Here is a 22,598-nt window from a genome sequence, read left to right as displayed (position 1 = left end):
TGAGAAAAGTTTTGTGATTTCAGTAGTCTACAAATTCACAAAAAAAAAAAAAAAAAAAAATGAAATCCACGTTCTCTTTACACCACTTGTGTTGTAGGCCTAGCACAATTTACATTTGAAGTTTATCTTTCATTTCGTGAGGATACAAAGTGCTTAGACTTGACGGAAAAGGCCGAGCTTAGGAGCGAAGCCGAATGCATTCATTCCAAAATAGAAAGCGGAAGTCATATATCAGTATCATGTGACATATTCCACACACACATAAACAATGGCGGACGTAGAAACACCCCCACTAGAGGCATCGCAGACGACGTCAAATTCTGCGACGGTAATATCTTATTGAATGTAACAGCTATAGTACAATGTATATATTTTGTTTTCAGAACCCGAAATGTTTATACCCTTGTTTATTTGTCAAGATAGCTGTAATGGCATTCGTCAACTTTGAATATTTCGAATTTCCTCTAACACTTACATTTAATACTGAACCATCAACCAGGTTGGGAACGATTCCCCTAGAATAAGATATTATTGCTAAAACGTGATTATCCCTCATTAGCGAGTAAGTAAACAATACCATAAACAGTTCTTTATTGAAAATAACACAGGCACCTGAAGTGTGGATAGCTTGTATCTATAGATCTTATGTACGTACCCCCCCCCCCCCCCCCCCTTTCTAGAAAGAAATTATTTTATACAGAACCAATAATTTATCCAAAATATATAATATCCCCACCGATCACCCTCATAAGTCATTCTGAATAGTCAGTTTCAACCTTCTGTAAGCTTTAGAGATGACCACTTGTGAGATACTAATATAGATAGAATAGTTTATTCACCAATCAAGGGCCCTCGGGGGGCATGTACATGTTAACAGGCAATTGATTATAACAATGAAAATAAATAACAATCATTTAGACGTACTACCGGTAATACTGACAGAGTTCACACTTCTGCACTGCACATATCTATAATTATATATGAAATACTGATTACAGACAAGATTTAAATTAACAACATGGTAGATGAAATAACCCAACTGCTTCACACATCAGTTTCTGGAATAGCAGATAATGATAGTGTTGTGTGAATACATATAAAATTGCAATCAAAACGGTATAATTATATTTCAGTAAGAACAGTATGCAAGTATAAAACACATGTACATGTAGGATCCAGTTGTTCTGAATGTTTTATGCTAATGCAGGGAGAAAATAGAATGATTATATAAATGAAAACAATAGTAAGAAGTGTTAAAGAAGGCGTGAATTGTTTGCTTGATTACAGGGGGCACCAAGGGACAGTGCCTGTTAACAGTCTGGTAGTAAATCTATTGTACCAGACTGTTGATCTTGTACTCCCAGTAAGGCCAAGTAGAATTAATTAGTAGATTATCATTCAAACTTCACAAAAAAATGGGGCGGGTGGGAGGATTTTATTTTTCGCCATGGTATTCTTGACCTCGAAAATGCCTTCTCTCATTGAGAAAAGGCTTTATAAATCATAATTACATGTGTATTTGGGTTTCCAAACGGCAAAGTGAAACAAAGTACGTTTACGATACCGGACCGGACGTAAAAATATCCGGAAATCGTAATTTTGAAAAATAAAAAAAATCGGGGCGGGACGATTTTCGAGGGGCGGGCGGGAATGATAATCTACTAATTAATTTTACTTGGCCTAACCAAGACAGCTTACAGTGTAAAGCAAAGGAAATGTGTACAATGCAAAGACTTGCAGTATCACATTACACTGTTCAAAATCATCTTACTGAATACAGCATGCAAGTATATTACATATGTACACGTAGGATCCAGTTGTTATGAATGTTTTATGTCTAAAGCAGGAAGGTTAGAATACTTATATAAAAGAGAATAGCGTTATATGAGAAAATTAAAAAAACAAAAACAAAAAAAAACACGATATGTTGACCTGATTACAGGGAGCACCAAGAGACAGTGCCTGTTAACAATCTGGCAGTAAATTGTTGTACCAGACTGTTGGTCTTGTACTCCCAGTAGCCATGACAGCCTACAAGTGTAAAATATGATGAAGAAAGAAAATGTGCATAATGCAATGAAATGTAACATTTGTAGTATTATATCCCACTGTTTAAAATCATCTTACTAATTTGGATGAGGATATTTTCATTTTCATTGGTCATTAGTCAGATAAGCTTTTGATCACTGTCCATCTTTACAAAATTCTTACATGATTTGTCTATCATTTGGAATAAAATAACCCTTTCTTCTGATAAATGACTACATGAGAGTAAAAAATGTAGGTGTGCAACAAATCATGTAAACAAACGGAGCTACCTGCTTTGAGACTGATTCACGGGGTACAGAAAATCTATACAAGCTATCCACACATCAGGTGCCTGTTGAAAATAATGACAAATTCCGTGCAATGCTTAGGTTTAATAACTAAGTGTGACACACTCGCACCCATGACGTGAATCGTCTCTAATCTCTATGAAATTAACAAAAATGTCAAGAAATTTCATATCAACGTTGCTACGTAAGAGGGAAGGAGGCTGAAATTCAATGCACATCATGAGTGTTTTTGCTTTGATTTATATATATTTGGAGAAGTATCACGCATTTCAGCACCTTGTCTTTTCATATGTAACACGAAGAGATGTACTCCATGGGTGTTTTTCTCAGATGTACAGGATAAATTTATTCTCGCTAAAGAAGAAGTGTTCCCAATGTGTTAACCACATTGATGACTACTCATTGGCTCCAATGACGTGAACAGATTGAGAATTATTTGCAGTGTACAAACATGAGAAGAGTTGGAGAATGTTCAACTAAATGAATAAAATTACTATTGACATTGAATTGTTTACATGTATGAGAATGACACTCAAAACTTTAGTCAAAGGGTCAAGATATATCAAAAGTGTATTGGATCATTTTCATGAATTTTAAGTGGATTATCATCTAATGTATGCAATGAATAAAGAATTTGATATTGCTTTACATGAAAAACAAATTCTGATATGGTCTTTCTAATTAAAAAAAGATAAGGTCTAGCAGTTGCAATTATCTAACATATATACTATACTTATTAAATGACTTTACTAATACTTCAATGGTAAATTAGTTTATTCCTTACTAAGATGATTTATTGTTTTGAAGTGTCCCACCTACTTCACAACAAACATTTATAAAATGTATCTATTATATATACATGTAAATTGAATTAGTCAACACTAGGTAGTAGGCAAAATGCCCCACTCTTAAGAAAGTTAGGGGATAGAGTAATACTGGAATCAGGTTGTTGCACCATTTAATCATCAATAAGATGGATTGGTGTCTGAATCTTTTCACGAGGGGTCACCAAACTTTACATATTAACTAGCAATGGAATGAGGATCTGGATGGTCCCTATTGATTTTGGTGTCAAGTAGTGTAAGGTAATGCACATTTGACACAACGTTGACGAATGATTCATATAGATTTTAGAGTCAAAAGAACTGGACTTGGAGAAGCATTACACTATGTTGATCACTCCAATAAGACTGTTCTAGATCTTTATTGTTCCAGTAAGTCCGTGAACAGGATTGAGTATGTAGTACATACATGTATGGTATACTGTCAGCACATATCACATTCCCATTGATAGTTTAGCTATCATGTTCATTTTAAAATTTTAACTGTCTCAAACTTCAGCAAACAAAAGTGTACAACCTGTAACATTTGCTTTCAAATTATCAATTTGATTGATCAGTTTCCCAAAGTTTGTTTTAAGTTTAATACTTATAAAGGCAATTGTAAAACTTTTGTAAATGTGAATGACTGATAGATTTGTGTATGGTTGGGCTAATGAAATTTTAAAATGTTGATGTGTTTTCATAGATGCCTGCTGATGGGGGCAAACCCTGGGAGAGACCGTGGACTGTAGAGGAGATGAGAAAGGATGCAAACAATTGGTCACTGTCTGGGGATGCAGGGGTAAAGCTTGATTTTGTGTAACACAGTGCTGCAGGGGGTTTTTTTTGCTAGCAATTCTCTGAAGTACTTATTGTCTGGATATAAAATGGAATAAAATTAGAAATGTTCAGTCTGTATGTGCATTCCTTTATGTAAGTTTTGTGCTGTTTTTATCCTGACTTTCGCAACATAATTTATCACCTCAAATACATGTATATCATGTCAGAATTTTTAATCTATGGAATGTCACTGTTGCAGAAGAAAAATTATGAAATGTTATAAATACATGTATATGTGAAATGTGAATTACCTAAATTTTCAAAAGAAATTTTAGAACACTGTAACAGTTGAAATCAAGAGATGACATTGATATATTATATTTGTAACACCATTGATGTTTTCTACATAATTAAGATTGTACTTTGAGTATCCCTGTAGAACTTATTTTAATGAGTTTGACTATACAGTATATTATAACAAATAGCATCTTTTTCAGTTGCTATTGTACTTGAAAGATTTTTCCCAAAAGATGATTTCCCGTGTTCACGAAATAGAGAAAGAAGTGGATGGATTGATGCATGATTCAAAGGTCAGAGAGTCAATTAATATTAATGACTTACAACTAATTGAAAGGCTTACCATATATACTCCTCTAAAAGTCAATCTGACTATAAGTCAGTTGTATTTTTTAAGTTAATTTAGGAAGAATTTATTTAGGAAGAATTTGCCATTGCCCCAAGTATAAGTCAGTACGATTTTTTGTCAGAATTGGTCAACAATTTCAAATCAAAGCTCTATTGTTTTTATACCTCCATTTAAAATTCTGTTATAAGAAAAGACAACAGTATTTGATTTTTTTCTCTCAACAAATCATTTTCATATCGTTGTTGTAATGCATTTAATCATAAATGATTTATAATATGACAAAACTTTTATGAACTATAATAATGAGAGTTGTCGTAGTTTGTAAAATAACTACCAGTTTTTTTATGATTCGATTGTAAGTTGGACCTAGAGTTTAAAACCAAACTTTCTCAAAAATCTGTATTATAGGCAAGTAAATATGGTAATTATTTATATCATATGCATACATAACGCTGAGCAGGTTCTTGTTGATTCTGGGATTGTGTAGTTATATCTGAATTTATTGTCTCCTAAATTTAAAGGGAATTTGAATGTGGATTATTAGTTGATTTGACACTATTGAAAAACTGTTTACAGATGACTGGTGTTAGAGCTAACAATGTCTTCAATGACTTCATCATGCTGGCCAATACTCAATTTGTGGAAAATGTAAGACTTTATGTATTTCATAATGTAAATGTCTTCAATATACAAGATTTGAGATGTGTGCAAGTTATTTCCCTTTTGTGAACTGTCGTACATGGTAAGGTGTGAAAAGAATCTGTTTACATGCAAGATGGGACTTAAAGGGACTGATTCACGATTTCCCCCAAAATTTTGTTTTTCACTTTTAATGATCAAAATATATTGTATTTAAAAGATTTCACATAAAAATCAAGGTTATACATCATTACAGAAGCTCATTTTAGAGAGTCTATTATTTGTTTGGTAAACAAAGATTGCGGTATGTTATATTTACGAAATTTTCAAAAAAAAATGGATATCGATTTAAGTTTATTATATCTTTCACATTTCAAGCATTTTTGGGGTAAAATGTGTCATCCAAAAGTTAAAATTTGTAACTTTGCAAAATTAGGATGCTTTTATTACAAAATTAACATTTCACTGGTTTGTTTGTATACATGAACAGACTCGAGTCTTTGTTTACATAACACAGATTTAAGGCTAAAATATTGCTTTTATTCTTGCGTTCAGAAGTTCAAAATTTTGGCTGTCATCAATTAATCAGTTATATTTTTAATGTTTGACATCAAATATGAAAAATATTTTTTTCAAAAATCGTGAACCAGTCCCTTTAATGCCCTGCACTACTGCAGTTTAATTGCCTGAATGCAAGGAAGAAATTAGTACATATATTCAAGGATTAAGAACAGAAAGAAATGCTTATTATATGATCCTATTTTGTCGCTGGTATTTACTGTTTATACTAGGATATTAGTGCAAATTCACAGGCGCTTGTTTCATGAACTTGGCAAGCTATATTATATAATAGCATTGTTATTGTGTTATTATATAGTATAGCTTGTCAAGTTTATCAAACAAGCGCCTATGTGCAAATTGGCTTATTTTAATGTTTTTTTAAGTAAGCATTTATTTCGATCATCTTAATTTCATATTTCTTCAACTTTAAAGTAATATTAGCTCTAAATCTGAAAATTTGTTGTTGTTGTAAAAATGTGTTATTATGATAGTTTTGTATAAAACTTTAACCATAGTCATTGATAAATTTAGAGTTAAGTTTAAGATTTTATCAAGATAAAGATTTTTATTCTATTGAATATATAGCATTACAGTGAAACTTCTCTGAACCGGCTGGCTCTCAGACCGAAAAAAAAAAACCCGGCCGGTTTAGAGGGGTGGCCGGTTTACCGAGAATTTAGCAATTCGAGACATTCTATCTTAATTTTTACAAAGGAGGTACTGTTCACTTTGATTTGGTGATCAATGATCAATTATCGGTAGAGATAAAATTAGTCCACTTGTACCTACTGGTAATTATTCCAAGAAATATTCTCGCTGAAATAATCTAATTTTAAACTGAAAATCTATAACAGGATACATAAAGAAAACACAGAGGCCTATTATTGAAATTCCTCTCACCAAAAACACTCTGTTTTTGTCCGTCACTTATGTCATTAACAATTTTGTTTTGACAATTTTGAAAAGTACAGTAGTAAGTATGAAATTATAATTTGAATATTTCTTAGGAATTCTAAGTCTAAGGAAACCAAAATTAATTAAATTGATTATTAAATAAATAAATTAATTAAAGAAAATTAATTTATCTTTTGATTATCATCATTAACAGTCATGGGTTGTTCTTTATCAACTACTGTTTATATCCATGTGATTGTATGATGCAACAATATGACGTTAGATAATGTATTCATTCAGTATGTTAGTATCTGTTTATTACATATTGTACAGAATTTGGAAGGGTCACTTGGATTAGCCAATTGTCATTTAACACCCTTAACAGCACAGGTTAACCATAGTAATTAAAAAGGCCACTTGTGTTTTTCACACCTCCGGTTGATAATTTCCTACATGGCCAGTTGGTCAGTCATTTTCACACCTGGCCCAGCTTGATCACCCATCTGTCCAAAATTCTCTCATCTTCAAAATGTGGCTGGTATTATAAGGGTAAATTACACGTTTGTTAACAAATGTTATTTAAAAAGTGGCCGTTGTCCAGTTTTCAGGGGTGGCCGGTTTTGTAAGATTTTCTTTGTGAGGAAATGTTAAGATTTCTGCCGGGACTTTAAAAATCGGCCGATATTCAGGGAGAACCGGTTTTCTGAGGGGCCGGTTTTGAGAAGATTCACTGTATATAGAAATAAATTTTTGTATGGAAAGACAATAATGTAATTTTGCTTCATTCAGAGCCTCTGGATAGGTTTTCTAACACAAATATTGAATAACAAAAGTCTGCAAACCTTATTTTTTCTGTCATTTAAGTAGTAAATCACAATTTTTCAACAAAAATTTTTGACACCAAAATGACAGCTAGCATTGCTTTAACATTTGTCTATAGATGCTGCTTTTCAGATTTCTTATTGTCGTTAAAAACTTTCTCTTCAAATAAAAACATCACACATACATCCTTCTGGTTAAAACAATTTATAGAGGGTCTATGATGAAGATGTCAGCCAGGATGACACAGCAAAAGCCGGAGAAGAAAATGATGAAAAAGAGAAAACACGGGAACAGCGAGAGTCAGAGCTGATTCCGAAGGTGAAAGAGGCCTTAGAGTTAGGCATCAATGTCATTGATCAAGCTTTTGAACAACTGGACAGCCATGTGGCAGATTCAGACTCAGAGGAAGAGGAAACGGGATACAGGGCTGACCCGCTGCTGGAAGCTAAGGTGAGTGTTGTCAGAGTGTGTGTTTATAGGGATATATAGACTGAAAGCTAAGGTGAGTGTTGTCAGAGTGTGTGTTTATAGGGATATATAGACTGAAAGCTAAGGTGAGAATTGTCAGAGTGTGTGTTTATAGGGATATATAGACTGAAAGCTAAGGTGAGTGTTGTCAGAGTGTGTGTTTATAGGGATATATAGACTGAAAGCTAAGGTGAGTGTTGTCAGAGTGTGTGTTTATAGGGATATATAGACTGAAAGCTAAGGTGAGAATTGTCAGAGTGTGTGTTTATAGGGATATATAGACTGAAAGCTAAGGTGAGAGTTGTCAGTGTGTGTTTATAGGGATATATAGACTGAAAGCTAAGGTGAGTGTTGTCAGAGTGTGTGTTTATAGGGATATATAGACTGAAAGCTAAGGGGAGTGTTGTCAGAGTGTGTGTTTATAGGGATATATAGACTGAAAGCTAAGGTGAGTGTTGTCAGAGTGTGTGTTTATAGGGATATATAGACTGAAAGCTAAGGGGAGTGTTGTCAGAGTGTGTTTTTATAGGGATATATAGACTGAAAGCTAAGGTGAGTGTTGTCAGAGTGTGTGTTTATAGGGATACATGTATATAGACTGAAAGCTAAGGTGAGAGTTGTCAGAGTGTGTGTTTATAGGGATATATAGACTGAAAGCTAAGGTGAGAGTTGTCAGAGTGTGTGTTTATAGGGATATATAGACTGAAAGCTAAGGTGAGTGTTGTCAGAGTGCGTGTTTATAGGGATATATACAGAGTAGAATTTTATACCATTTGGTTTATTGTTTTTACATCAGTGAACTTGGGTACCCTATATTTAGAGTTCTATACCTTTACTCTTTAATATTAAATTCAAACCCAGACAATATAATTGCCCGTGGTCATAACCAAACAACAAGAGCTTAAAATTTGTACATTAACTCAATTGTATGCCTTGGTGTTTGGAAATTGAATTTGTGAGAATCTGTAAGGTTGAGTTGATGTATACAATGTATTTTTCATCAATTTTAATAATTTCAAGAATTCTATATGCCCCTAAGATCAAAGATTGGGGCCGATACATTGCTTGTGGTCTGTCTCTTTGTTTGGTCTGTTTGTTACTTGGACCATCGTACTTGGCTATAACTTTTGAAATGTACAAGATAACACTTCATGCTGCGATCTCAAGATTGAGGTCCTTGAATGATAAAGGTCAGTGAAATTACCAGGCTCAAGTTCAAGCTGGCAACATTTGTATGTAACCAACACCGGGGCATGGTGTTTCACCATGTCAAACATATCTTGTTTCATTTATACAATGAATTGATTTTTACAAATAATAATAATAATGTCCTTAGGTATTTTTAATTAAAAATGTTTTGATCAGCTTATTGTTCTTTTACGTTTACTAGTAATCCTATGTAACGCACATGCTTCAGAATGATTTATAGATTTTCCTTCGTTTTGATTGGTTAAAAACTAGGTGTGACAGCAGCTCAGTGTGAATTTTAAACATTTTTGAAGTTCTTTGAAATACGATCATAATCTCTGTTTAATTTCCACAAACAGAAAATTAGAATTTATTATGTTCCCCAAACAAAGTTTGGGAACATATTGGTTTTACTCTGTTTCTTATTATTATTATTATTATTCTTTCTTTATTCTTGTCACCCTTTTTTGTCCACGAGTGTTCTCAGAAACTACTGAAGGGATCAATATGAAACCTTTTTAGGATGATAGAATACTCTATGTAGATGTGCGGAACGAACGTCATTTTGTCTGAAAATGCATGCATGTGCATGCACGTGCATTGGATTTTTTGTTTACAAACTTTGGAATGCGTCTAACTTTTTTATTTTTCAATGAAATCGTTTGATATTTATATTGCAGGTATAACTTGAGACCCTTAACCGTTTGGCATCGTCAAAATTTCAATTCTGCATGCGCATGCACGTGTGCTTCAATTCGATTGGATAAGACAAAACCGTTTATAACTTTCATGTAAATTAAGACAATTTAATGATATTTGCAGGATATGTAGAGATTATAAATATCTACAAATCTATGTTATAAAATTTGAAAACGCGCATGCGCACGCACGTGCATTGACATTTGAATATTCAATTCTTTCAATGACCATAACTTTTTTGTTTTTTGTCAAAATCTTTTCAAACTTGTATTGTATATGTATCTTGATATTCTTAACAAACGAAAACAGTCAAAATAACTATCCGGCACGTGCATGCACGTGTACTTAATTCTGATTGGACGATTTTCAAATCGCCATAACTTTCTTATAAATGATGGAAACAATATGAAATTCATACTGTAAGTATATCTATCAAATGTCTATTGAAGGACATCAACATTGATGCTGAGTCATACTCACGTGCCCGTGTATGCACGTGCATAGCTTTTCTTTCATTTTTCGGGTACTAAAATGGTCATAACTATTGAATTAAAAACTGAAATGAATTCAAATTTACCCTGAGGATCTATGATATGAATGTCTATGAAATGGTGTCAACAAATTTTCCATTATCAAAATTGCGTGCGCGTGAATGCGCGTGCATTGTAATTTTTGACGTCTAAATTTAAGTATTGGTCTATAACATTTTGAGATTGCAATGAATAGGTTTGAAAATTAGGTTGCAGGTATGTTTCGGGCCTCTCAATTTATTAATAGTCTCAAAATAACTTCCCTGCACGCGCATGCACGTGCGGTTAATTCTGATTGGACGATTTTCAAATCCCAATAACTTTCTTAAGAGTGAAGCAATCGATACCAAATTCATATAGTAAGTATATTGTTCAAATGTCTATTGAATAGCATCAACAAAATTGCTGTGTCGTACTCACGCGCACGTGTATGCACGTGCATTGATTTCGGTCTTTGTAGTTTTGAGTTGCCGTTAATTTCTCGTTTTTCATTGAACTGTTGTGAAACTTCTCTTGTACTCATATGGTAAGACTTCTAATGTATCAAGATGGTCGAATTATTTATATGCACGTGCATGCACGTATGTGCACGTGCACAAAACTCTCAGATCTTTATAACTGATTTGAACTAGTATGAAATGGACTGAACGTTATAAGATAGTTATATATTCACATGCTACACAGTTTGCAAAGGTCAAAACAACTTGTACTGAAATAAATGTCACCACTTACTAAATGGGGGAATGTTTGGGGAACATCTGTAACGGTCCCCGTTACAATAAGTACTAGTTTTCATCACATCTGATTCCTGTTTTCAAATGACATCATAAAGTTGGTAAATTTATATGTTTTCATCAAACATTGTGAGTCCAAAAATTAAAGTTTTCAAGCATAACTATTTCCCTGTTCCTGTATACAGCATTGTGATATGAAATATTTGCTCACAGTTTGTGGTATTACTGATTAGATTTACCTTATTCTATGCAATAAATATTCCTCAAAATTTGGATATATTGCAGTTAAAATGTCAAAAGAAACATGCATTTTAAACTGTTTACTGGGCTCCATGACCATAAACTGAGAATAGACTTAGAGGGACATGGACATGGTGGAGCTAAAAAATTTATTTATCCATTTTCATTGTTTAAAATGCTTATCTAAAGTATTTCTGATGGTCAACCAAAATTTGAATATCAGTTTTTGAGTTACAAGTGAGATACAGCACTCACAATTCTTTGTTATGTAAACAAAGCTCATGTCATGTTTTTGTTTACATATAGATTGCTTATTAGAAAATAGCATGTTTACAACAAAATGGCATGTGCTAAACACTAGAAACTATTGAATGGTGTTCAGAATTAACTTGAAAATTGAAAAATCTGCTTTAAATGAACTATTACTTGTATATTTAACCTATGTAAACAAAAACATGGCACAGGCCTTGTTTACATAACAAAGAATTGTGAGCTCTGAATCTCCCATATACCTCGACAACTGACATTCAAATTTTTGTTGACCATTAGAAACATCTTTAATAGTTATGCATTCTAAACATTAGAAATGGAAAAATAAATTTTTTAAATTTTCAGCTCAAATCATGTCCATGCCCCTTTAAGTCAAATTATCAAATTAATCTAATCAATATAGTATTGATAAAGACAGTCAATAAAGTTCATGTGGAGATTTGATTCCAAATGTCTGTGAGAAATTTGTGATTTTGAAACCAAGAGTATATATACACCAAGATTATACAATCATGGTTATACAAAATCTCCTTTTTGACTTGAGTCTATTCTCAATTTATTGTCATAGAGCCATGTAAAGGCTTTTGTTAAAAAGTAACAACAAACAAATTGGGCTAATAAAAATTTGATAACACAGAATATGAAAAAAAATTCTATCATTGTGAATGGAAATTAAATTATATACATGTATTCAGGAATGAGCTGCTGGTAAAATGAACATGTAATAGACATGCCTAGAAAATGATGGACCCCACCAGGTGAAGTTAATGTGCTCAGTGAAATAGACTGCTAGATCAGGAAGAGAAATTCTGTGAATATTAGTAGGGACCAGAAAGACAACTGCAGCTATAGATTATGGGGATATTTTACATCACAGCTGTATGATGCATGTGTATCAAATTTCTATTTTGAAATTTCAACATTGTTATAATTACGATGAAAATATGAGAATTGAAAGGCTTATTTAAAATTTCTTTCAGCCAGGAATGTTGTTTTGATGCTTATAATGCATATAGAATATTAGGAAGGGAAAATGTGTCGATATCTTGTTCAACATTCTATCACAAAAAGAAGTAAATGATATGTAACCTGACTCAGGGCAGAGTGTACAACATCTTTAAATCTGTATCATGTTACATGGATTTACAATTAGGCAAAAATGAGCTGAAGGTTTGCCATTTATCACATGTACACTACAATCTGACATTGATACTGATAAACAGATTTATAAATAAATGTGAAGGAAATGACACAGACATCTAAAAGCCTCTGATAATGTTACACAATTAATTTTTTCTTAAGCTTTTGAAAAATGAAGATGGTCAGGAAAAATGTATCAAATGTAATTTTTGCCTAAAGATGTTATAATCTAGACAATAGTGGATCTACAAGGTGATAACAAGGAAGTTATAATCTAGACAATAGTGGATCTACAAGGTGATAACAAGGAAGTTTGAATTCTAGCTGATTTAAATCCTTAGTAGTAAATGTAAGTAATTCATTCCCCATCCATTTGTTGTGCAGGATCCCTACTTTAGCCGGCTTCTCCCCTTGTTGATTGGAACTCCCAGATTCATGGAGGATGACTCAGTTGGTCTGGCAGAAGAGGAATCAGGTACACTTCTACAAAATTATACCTTAGCTTTTCTTTTTGGTATCAGGTAGAGGTACAGGTAAATTAATGAATAAGGTGTTAATCTACCTCCAACTTTTTGGGTAGACCAAATCTCTTGATATACCTTGTAGTGAATTCTATTTACCACGATGCCTGCAAAGCATTGTTTAGCTTTTTGAAAATTTAAAAAGAAAATTGTCTTATTCAACTGTGCCTACCCTCAGCAGCACTTAATTATTTATGTATCATTATGAAATTGTAGAAGAAGAGGAGAGTGACCAGGGCAGTCTGAGCGAGAGTGAATCCGAGAAAGAGGAAGAGGATGATAAAGGACAACTGGAGTCCTCGGAGGAGGTAAGGAAGGCTGCGGGTCTGAACAAACAGCGTATCAGCTCTTATGGTGCTAAATTCTAAGTAATCATACAGCATAGTGTCCTTGAAGGAGACAAAAAAAGGAAATCTAGGTTTAAGAGCATTCAAATCATTGCTTTGTGGTTTGCACAAGGTCAGTCTGATTGAAGTTAGATTTTTAGATGCACTCACTAGTTTGCTACACAAGGATCTAATGACATCACATTGAGGGCCATGCTCTAGTTACCAGCCAGAGGTCATGACATTTATCTACCAATCAAATTATTGCATCACTGTTTTGAGGCATCAATCACTTCATAGTAAATTTCACGTATTATTATGATATATCTATGAGATGACTGTTTTAATATGGGACATTTGTTGAAATTTGCTTCATATTTGAAGTTAGAGAAACAACATGATTCACTTAACTACACTATTTGGGCACAATACGCTGGTTTCGAGATATGTTCGAGTTATTTCCCTTTGAAGAACTCTCGTAGATAGTAAGGCGTGAAACAACTTGTTTACATGCGGGAATGGGACGAATATTCATCACTGCATAAGTGAATGTACTCAGTATGTTTCTCATACGATGTTTCATCACCCAAATTCAACTGATACACAAACTAAGTAAGTGATAAGTATTCAGGGAGTAATTAAATACATGGAATTCTTATCATATCATGTAATTTCGTTGATTGTAGGTATCATATCTAGGATATTACTTTCAAATATGACATTGTGTTTATATTTCTACTTTAGTAAAACATTCTTTCGATAGTATTTTGTATTTCCTACATTGACACATTTAAAGAGAAGCCACTTTTAATACGTTTTATTGTCTTCCTAACTGACTGTAAGTTTACTCTGTCCCACTTAGGCACTCAAAGTTCTACTAAATGTACCTCCTACACAGGAGAGCTCCTATCTTGAAACTGGCGTATTGGACTTGGCCCTTACAGTATCTTGTTCACTGTAGCAGCAGAGTTTTCTGGAACACAATTTTCCTTGTATCTGTGCCATTATATCTCTGACATAGGTACCAAACTTTTGTATTACATAAATGTTACAGAATACACATGAATAGTCAAACCTCATTATCTTGAACTTGGTGTGACCAAGAAAAATCGTTTGAGATATAAAAGGATTTGAGATATCAAGGGTAAAATTCCTAAAGAATAAGTGGTAGGGACTTCCGAATCACTTCAACATATTCATGGTATTCGAGATATCGGTGCTCGAGATACCGGTGTTTTTTTTATCAAATCCTTTGGAAGTAAACTAAGTGATTGCTAGATACATGTAAAAGGATCTAATTCGAATTAGCAATATTATGATTATTGCCCATAGTCAATTAAAGCCTCTCCCATTCTGGTTTTTTATTGTCTTGTTAATTGTCCATGTTAAGTAAACAAATTCTCTGCATAGAACTCGATTTCAATTGAAAACAACAAAATGGGGTTAGAGTACCATACAGTGATAACATATTGTCATGTGATAAATGACAATGTAAAAGTCAGCTGCCAAGCATAAAACACACATTCATGCTTTATTGATTTATGAATATTTTATATTGATTTAATCAGTTATGAATATTTTTAATTTCCCATCACTAAATTGTTATTAAATTTGACTTGAATGAAACTCAAAATGTGTCCGGTGTTATACATGGAGGAATCTAGGAATATATACATGTAAGAAAAACAACAGTGGGTCTACAGTTTGTCAGACTGGTATTCCATCATCCCTCTGCAGATAGGGTCCAAAGTTTCCATGGAAACATATGCATGTAGGTGTATTATCTTTTGAATTCTGATGAAAACAACACCTAAAGTATCCATTGTGAAAGTGATATCCAATCATCCACATGAAATGTAGAAGTTTGATAAAACATTTATTACCTGGACCAGAGTAAAGCTAAGCATATCTGTAAAACTCTACTGAAAACTTCAAATGAATCAAACTTAGAAAGTATAGCTCACCTATGAAATTTGTGCTGTATGAAAATCAAAGAATTGACTTGTGTTTCAGATTTTATTAGCTCTTCTGAGCCGAAGGCTCAAAGAGCTAATCATATGGCCATATGTTTGGGGTGCGGTGTGCGTCAACTTTTTGGAAAAAGGGCTATATCTCAAGAACCCCTTGGCCAATTTTTGTCAAATTTGTCACAGGGTATCCTTGGCCCAAGGGCTTTCATTTGTACTAAAACTAGGGTTGTGACCCTTTAACAAGGGGAGATAATTAGGAAAATGCAAACAACAGTAGTGGTTACTAAAAAATCTTCTTCTCAAGAACCACTAGGCAAATTATTATCAAACTTATGCATAAGGATGAGGATAGATTGTAGATTAAAAAAATGTTCAAGGCATCATCCTGGGGCAGAGGATGTGGTCTCAAGGTCACTTCAAAGTTGACCTTAAATTTTGTTTTGTTAAAACTGTGATATTTTGCTTAGTATAAGGACGAGGATCATCAAATATTGTCAGTTGATGCATCTTAGGACCTAATATCATGTTGTCTCAAAAGTAAGTCATGGTGACCTACTTTTTGAATTTTGCAGGTAATTATTATTAAATGGATTTTGATGCATATCTTGGACACTTTTGAGCCTATGATCATCAAAAGTTGTCAGTTGATGGATCATGGGACCTTGAAGTGCGTCATGTGAAAAGTGTGTCACCATGACCTACTTTCTGAATTTTATGACTAATCATTTATGAATACATTTTAGGTTGTTATTTCAGATACTGAGAGGTTTAGAATCATCAAACCTTGTAAGTTGATGCATCTAGAGGCCTCGAAACATATTTATAAAAAAAAAAAGTAGGTCACAGTGACTTACTTTTTGAATTTTGCAGACATTCAAATTTCACATTTTCAATTTTAGATGCATATTTTGGACACTATGAAAGCTAGGATCATCAAACTTTGTCAGTTGATGCATCTTGAGTCTTCATAGTTTGTTGACCAAAAAGTAGGTCAGCGTGACCTACTTTTGGAATTTGACGGCTATATTTTAATATTTCAGATACTATTTGACTTACAATTATCAAACTTTGTCAATTGATGCATGTTGAGTCTTCAGAGTGTGTTGACTAAAAAGTAGGTCACTGTGACCTATTTTTGGATTTTGACGGCTATATTTGAATATTTCAGATGCTATTTGACTTACAATCATCAAACTTTGTCAGTTGATGGGTCTTGAGTCTTCAGAGTGTGTCAACCAAACAGTAGGTCACTATGACCTACTTTTGGAATTTGACATGTATATCTGAATATTTCAGATACTATTTGACTTCAATTATCAAACTTTGTCAGTTGATGCATCTTGAGTCTTTGGATTTTGATTGCCTAATCTATATCCCCTTCATACACTATCATGTGATAGGTCTTTAAAACCTTGTTAATTGATGAATCTTGGTTAGTGAGAATTTTTGCCTGTTCTACAATGTATCAGAAGAGTGATTCTAGGCCCATGGGCCTCTTGTTTTTGTATACTTCCATGTTTTGGACAGTGTTATTCCTCCGTAATACATGTATGTGTTGTCATGTTTTGAAGTTGACTTTTTTTTAATGCAATTATGTACTAATTATGAAACTCAAAGCTTCCAATTTCTGTAAGAGCAGTGTTATTCAGGTGAGTGTTGTGGTCCCAGGACCCTTTGTTCCGGATTGCCTCAGCCTTGTTGGCAATAAACTGTACTTTGTAATACTCTGTGATCATATTGTATATACATGCCTTTTAGTATACTGAAAGTGAGGAGGAGTCGGAGTCTGGTTTTGTTAAACCTGTCAAAAGTAAATTTTCTGAGGTAAATTGGACATAATATCCCTCCCCTTCAAGCAAAGTCCTTCTTGTAAATTGTATTCCCACCCTCACCTCTGCAAGCATCATCTGTGAAAGCATTGAATTTCCCACATTTATTTCCTCTGATATGAATGCATCCATCTAAATACATGTATATCCCATTTCATTGCTTGTACAGGAGTTTGAAGATATATGCTATTTAATGAAGGAAAATGAAAATGCTCCACCCCTGTTAATTATAACTTCTTAGAGTGTGCACCATTTTTACTCAACAGTCACAAACTTTTTTGCAGCAGTCAAAGCACTTGTTTTATAATGAGGAGGTTTTTATATCTGAATAGTTTCCTCCCAAATGATGTAAAAATCTCAATGATTTTGTTTTGGATTAAGACTGGAAGGGCTTGGATGACTACTGGATGTGTTTTCGTGTTCTGTAATTTGTAGTAAAAGTAGATTGTGTTAAATTCTTTAAATCTTTGTTAAAATTATGCAATGTTTTAGATATCTCAAGACTGAAAATTCCTTTACTGTATCAATTCATGATCACCAATTTGTTGACAATAGAGTGTGAAGAATCTTGTCAGGGGCTCTACCCACAAGTTCATTGTAAACACAAGGTTTTGACACAATCTGAGCAAACTGGTTTACATAGTATAATAGGATATATATACTATATATACCAGTTTGCTAATCTTGTCAAAACCCTGTGATAGTAAACATGATAGTTCTGACAGAGTAAAGTATTCTCACCATAGTAGCTGAGGAAATGAGCTTACTGTCTCTTGCACAACTCTCTATTTTAGATAGAATTTCAACAATTTAAAATGAGGAGATTCCCTTCTTTTTTTTTAAAATAAGGAATGAGTTATGAAGTGTTATTTTTGAAAGACATTGTGATATTTACTTTGGGTTCAAGGTTTTACTCTCCTTTGCTATAATTCCCAGACACATCGGAATATATACATGATGACAGTACTGAAGTGGGTAATTTTAATTGAAGTGCATAGCATCTTATGGATAAGTGTTAATCTGATACATTGTGTTTGGTGAAATGGCATTAGTTTGAAGTTTGAAAAGTTATGTCATTTTACAAGGTGAAAGACAAATAAAGTGGAACCAGTGAGAGTTGAAGGAGGACTGTACATTGCGTGTAATGAATACAATCCGTAGAACTGTACACATGATATTACTGAATTAATCTGTAACATTGAAATTTTAGTCTCTCTGCTTCTGTAGAGTTGAATTACCTAGAAAACAAATTGTTAATGCATCAAACCTGAAAAGAGTACTTTTTTGCCAAGGAGGTTATAACTGTTTGGTTTGTGGGTTAGAAAGATTACGTTATGATTTATTAGCACAGTTTTATTCACGTTTTGTCAAGCTGAGCTTTATAAGAAGAAATCGGGCAACAAGTGCTATGAAGTTAGATCTTGTAAAATGTAACATGCTTAATTTTCTATGTGGCCTATTTGCTGAACACGAAAATATTATTAACCTTATTACTATGTTGGTCAAGAGATGAATATTTTCATGCTCTAGGAAACGTTTACCTTTCACGTTTAATGATATTTTAGCATATTAACAAATATACTATTCACACAGAAAAAGTCTTTTCGACACAAATGTCTTTATGAAAAGGTGGTCAAAATGGAAATGTCTTCTTGAATGACTTAATTTTTCAAATAATTTAATTGCTGTTATTTCAATATGCTACTCATGTTATTATTTCTCCCAACTGTGTGAATTCAAGGATGAAAAAAAAAATAAGAGAAAAAATTTCTATGTGGATTAAATGTTCATTCTTGACCATTCTTGCCGTTTATTCATGATTTAATGATGAAGTAAACATTGCTGCATGATGGGTTAAAGAACAACATTTCATTGGTTAAAAAGATTTCAAAAGAAAAATTTATCTTTGTTTACAGGATTCTGAGTCGGAGGGCAGTGATTTGTTTGGTGAGGAGGATGAAAAAGAAAGTGGGTCAGAGAGTAGTGAAGAGGAACAGGAGGAGGTACCTGCCCCGAAAGTAAGTCGGGAGACGTTCAGCTCAGGGGGTGGTATGTTCAGCTCATGGGGGTATGTCCTGCTGGGGGGGGGGGGGGGGGGCATCCAGCTAAGGGGGGGGGGGGCTTTAAATTAGGTCAGACATACATGTAGGTCAAAGATGTAGACTCAAGTCCAGGGATTCTTAAGTTATAGGATGGGGAGTCATTAGGGGACTCACAAGTCAGAAGGTGTGGACTCAAGTCCAGGGTTTTTTAGGTCAGAATGCAGATCACTGTCTAAAAATGAAACGCAAGACAATTACATGCAGATAATTACATTCCTCTTCTCTGCAATTATTTAGCTATATGAAAAAGTACAGAAGGACAGTTTTGGAATTCTTTATTTTTTCAGCAAATAGATTTGTGATTTGCACACATTAATTGAGAATGGGTGGTTAATGTCTGTAATGTTTTGAACTCTTCCCCTTTCCTCTTGTTGAGACCAAATAAAAACTGACTGTATATTCAGGAAGATCAGATGACATTTTTGCCAAAGTAAAAGACTTCTAAGTACTTTGCTCAGGTGACCATTAAGGCCTGTGGACTGCTTGTTGAGATGTGTACTTTGCTCAGGTGACCATTAAGGCCTGTGGACTGCTTGTTGAGATGTGTACTTTGCTCAGGTGACCATTAAGGCCTGGGAACCGCTTGTTGAGATGTGTACTTTGCTCAGGTGACCATTAAGGCCTGTGGACATCTTGTTGAGATGTGTACTTTGCTCAGGTGACCATTAAGGCCTGTGGACATCTTGTTGAGATGTGTACTTTGCTCAGGTGACCATTAAGGCTTGTGAACATCTTGTTGAGATGTGTACTTTGCTCAGGTGACCATTAAGGCCTGTGGACCGCTTGTTGAGATGTGTAATTGTCTAGGAGAGCCAGTGAATCTCCTTAACAATCGATTTTTTGTATATTCTCAGAAATCTGCAGCTCCTCTTGATTTTGCCTCCGAGTTAGCTAAGAAACTTGGACCTCCAGGGCCAGCACCAGCCCAGGAGAGTGATGAGGGAGAACCAGTCATTGAGGAAACCAAGGAAACCAAACGTAAAGGTACCAATTTTACACTAGTCATTTTATAACCATGTAATTCGTATGTATTTCAGTTTTGTAAATGATGTTTATGTGTATCTACTATTGTATTGACAGAAAAGAAAAAGCGAGAGAAGAAAGAATCAACCAGTAGCTCCAAAACAAAAACAAAGAAAAAAGAGAAAATTGGTATGGGGATTTCTATGATAGGTTTACAAAAAGTATACTCTGTCTTTCAATTTCTAACTTTAATATTCATGCATACCTGAGTTTTTGTCAATTTTTTCTCCTCTGCTGAACATCTGTATCAGTTGTATCGATTTTTATGAAAGGGAAGAATATCATAAACTAAAATGTAGCAACTACTATGATTATTTGTGATATGATTATTTGTGAAGCATAAGGCTTTGGCAAGATGTACATGTACAAACCAATGTCAACAAAATATGTACATACCGATGTCATCAAAACATGTACACACAGATGTCATCAGAACATGTACACACAAACGTCATCAAAACATGTACACACAAACGTCATCAAAACATGTACACACAAATGTCATCAGAACATGTACACAAAAATGTCATCAAAACATGTACACACAAACATCATCAAAACATGTACACACAAATGTCATCAAAACATGTACACACAAACGTCATCAAAACATGTACACACAAATGTTAACAAAGTAGAGAAATGTTTCCAGCAGATGCCTTTTTTTGTCATGGATGGTTTCTCTAGATGAGTTGACATAAGCATGCAGGTCATGGATAATGTAAATAAAGGCTATATAGCTATAGAGGAATGTGAAATTTTTTTTCTCCTCAGAAAACTAAAAATCCACATCATAGAATGGGATAAAATGTCACAATCATGGTTCAAATTTCCTCTATAGCTCTATAGTCTTTATCTACATTATCCAAGACCCACGCACCTATGTGAGTTGATTGAGATTTCCAAATACAATATGCCTCTTCCATACTTTCATTCATTACTATTTATTGTTCTTGCCAATTTTAGAAATTCATAAGGCTATTCCAAAAATTTGGAAGAGGGTTTATATACATGTAGATCAAAATTTAAATGTGTAAGAATTACACTTTATTAGCTATATCATTTATTGTGAAATTTGTAATGAAATCTTAAAAATATCAAAGATTGAATTACATGTGTTCAAGAGAAAAAAATCTATAGTCAAAAGTAGCTGTTGTTTAAATGAAGAAGTATTTGTAGAGGACGAGCCGTTTCCTGCAGATGATGAGGATGATTCTCCATTTGGAAATAAAGGTGGACTTTTCTCAGGGACCAGTAAAGGGCTTTTTGATGACAGTGAAGAGGATGAGGTAATTATCATGCACCTTGCGAAGAAGGGGGGGGGGGCATATTGGTTTGCCTGTCAGTTGATGTATTGGAACTTTAAAAGACTTTTTGTCCAAAGGAAATCAAACTTCAAAGACAAGTTGGTGGCAGATTACCCTATTTTCAGGTCAAAGGTTACTGGATATTTTTAGTATGCATGGGGAAATAGTGTCCAACTAATAACAAAAGAACCCTTTGTTGGTGTTAGGAGAATTTATCAAACACATTATACTTGTTGTTCCCCCTTTTAATATATGTTTTATAGCACACGTTTTCACAAATTTTACACAGATCTTTCTTTTTTAGGGAGATTTGTTTTCTGAGAATGTCCCAGAAAAAAAGTCCTCCAAGAAAATCACAGAGTCAGACAAAGAGGAAGAAGGTAGGATAATCACACAGTCAGACAATGAAGAAGGTAAGATAATCACACAGTCAGACAATGAAGAAGAAGAAGGTAGGATAATCAGACAGTCAGACAATGAAGAAGAAGGTAGGATAATCACACAGTCAGACAATGAAGAAGGTAGGATAATCAGTCTCCCAGTCAGTACTCACATTTTCCCCTCAGACATTAATGAACGAGTAAACATTGTTAGTATGTCTTATCATAGTAATTAAGGAAATTAAATTAGTGTTGTAATAATTCATTGTAAGGTCCACCTTGTACTTAGAAGTCCTTAGGCAATTTTGTAATTGATTTCTCATCTTGATTCAAGAAAACCACACCAATATGATATTCTATTTTTGCTTCGTT

At 33.8% G+C, this 22,598-nt stretch overlaps 1 protein-coding gene across 6 annotated transcripts in view; it reads left to right on the top strand.

The window, feature by feature from the left end:
- The first annotated feature begins 214 nt into the window (after positions 1-214).
- LOC125647532 (WASH complex subunit 2-like) overlaps positions 215-22,598 on the top strand; it is a 46,523-nt gene continuing 24,139 nt past the window's right edge. For 2 of the 6 annotated variants that reach the window (XM_056142307.1, XM_056142306.1), the window contains exons 1-12: positions 224-328; positions 3,864-3,959; positions 4,435-4,527; positions 5,160-5,231; positions 7,710-7,949; positions 13,153-13,243; positions 13,506-13,597; positions 19,331-19,432; positions 20,371-20,500; positions 20,597-20,668; positions 21,719-21,828; positions 22,151-22,367. In XM_056142307.1, the coding sequence (XP_055998282.1) occupies positions 269-328; positions 3,864-3,959; positions 4,435-4,527; positions 5,160-5,231; positions 7,710-7,949; positions 13,153-13,243; positions 13,506-13,597; positions 19,331-19,432; positions 20,371-20,500; positions 20,597-20,668; positions 21,719-21,828; positions 22,151-22,367 (1,375 nt within the window). In that variant the 5' untranslated portion in view covers positions 224-268. Of the gene's footprint in view, positions 329-3,863; positions 3,960-4,434; positions 4,528-5,159; positions 5,232-7,709; positions 7,950-13,152; positions 13,244-13,505; positions 13,598-17,343; positions 17,410-19,330; positions 19,433-20,370; positions 20,501-20,596; positions 20,669-21,718; positions 21,829-22,150; positions 22,368-22,598 lie in introns of all 6 variants that reach the window. The other 4 variants (XM_056142305.1, XM_048874241.2, XM_056142304.1 and 1 more) reach the window with 4 other exon arrangements.

The sequence above is a fragment of the Ostrea edulis genome, chromosome 6 (assembly GCF_947568905.1).
Source record: "Ostrea edulis chromosome 6, xbOstEdul1.1, whole genome shotgun sequence".
Lineage (NCBI taxonomy): Eukaryota > Metazoa > Mollusca > Bivalvia > Ostreida > Ostreidae > Ostrea > Ostrea edulis.
The sequence above is the reverse complement of the archived record's forward strand: the minus strand, read 5'-3'. Positions and strand labels throughout refer to the sequence as shown.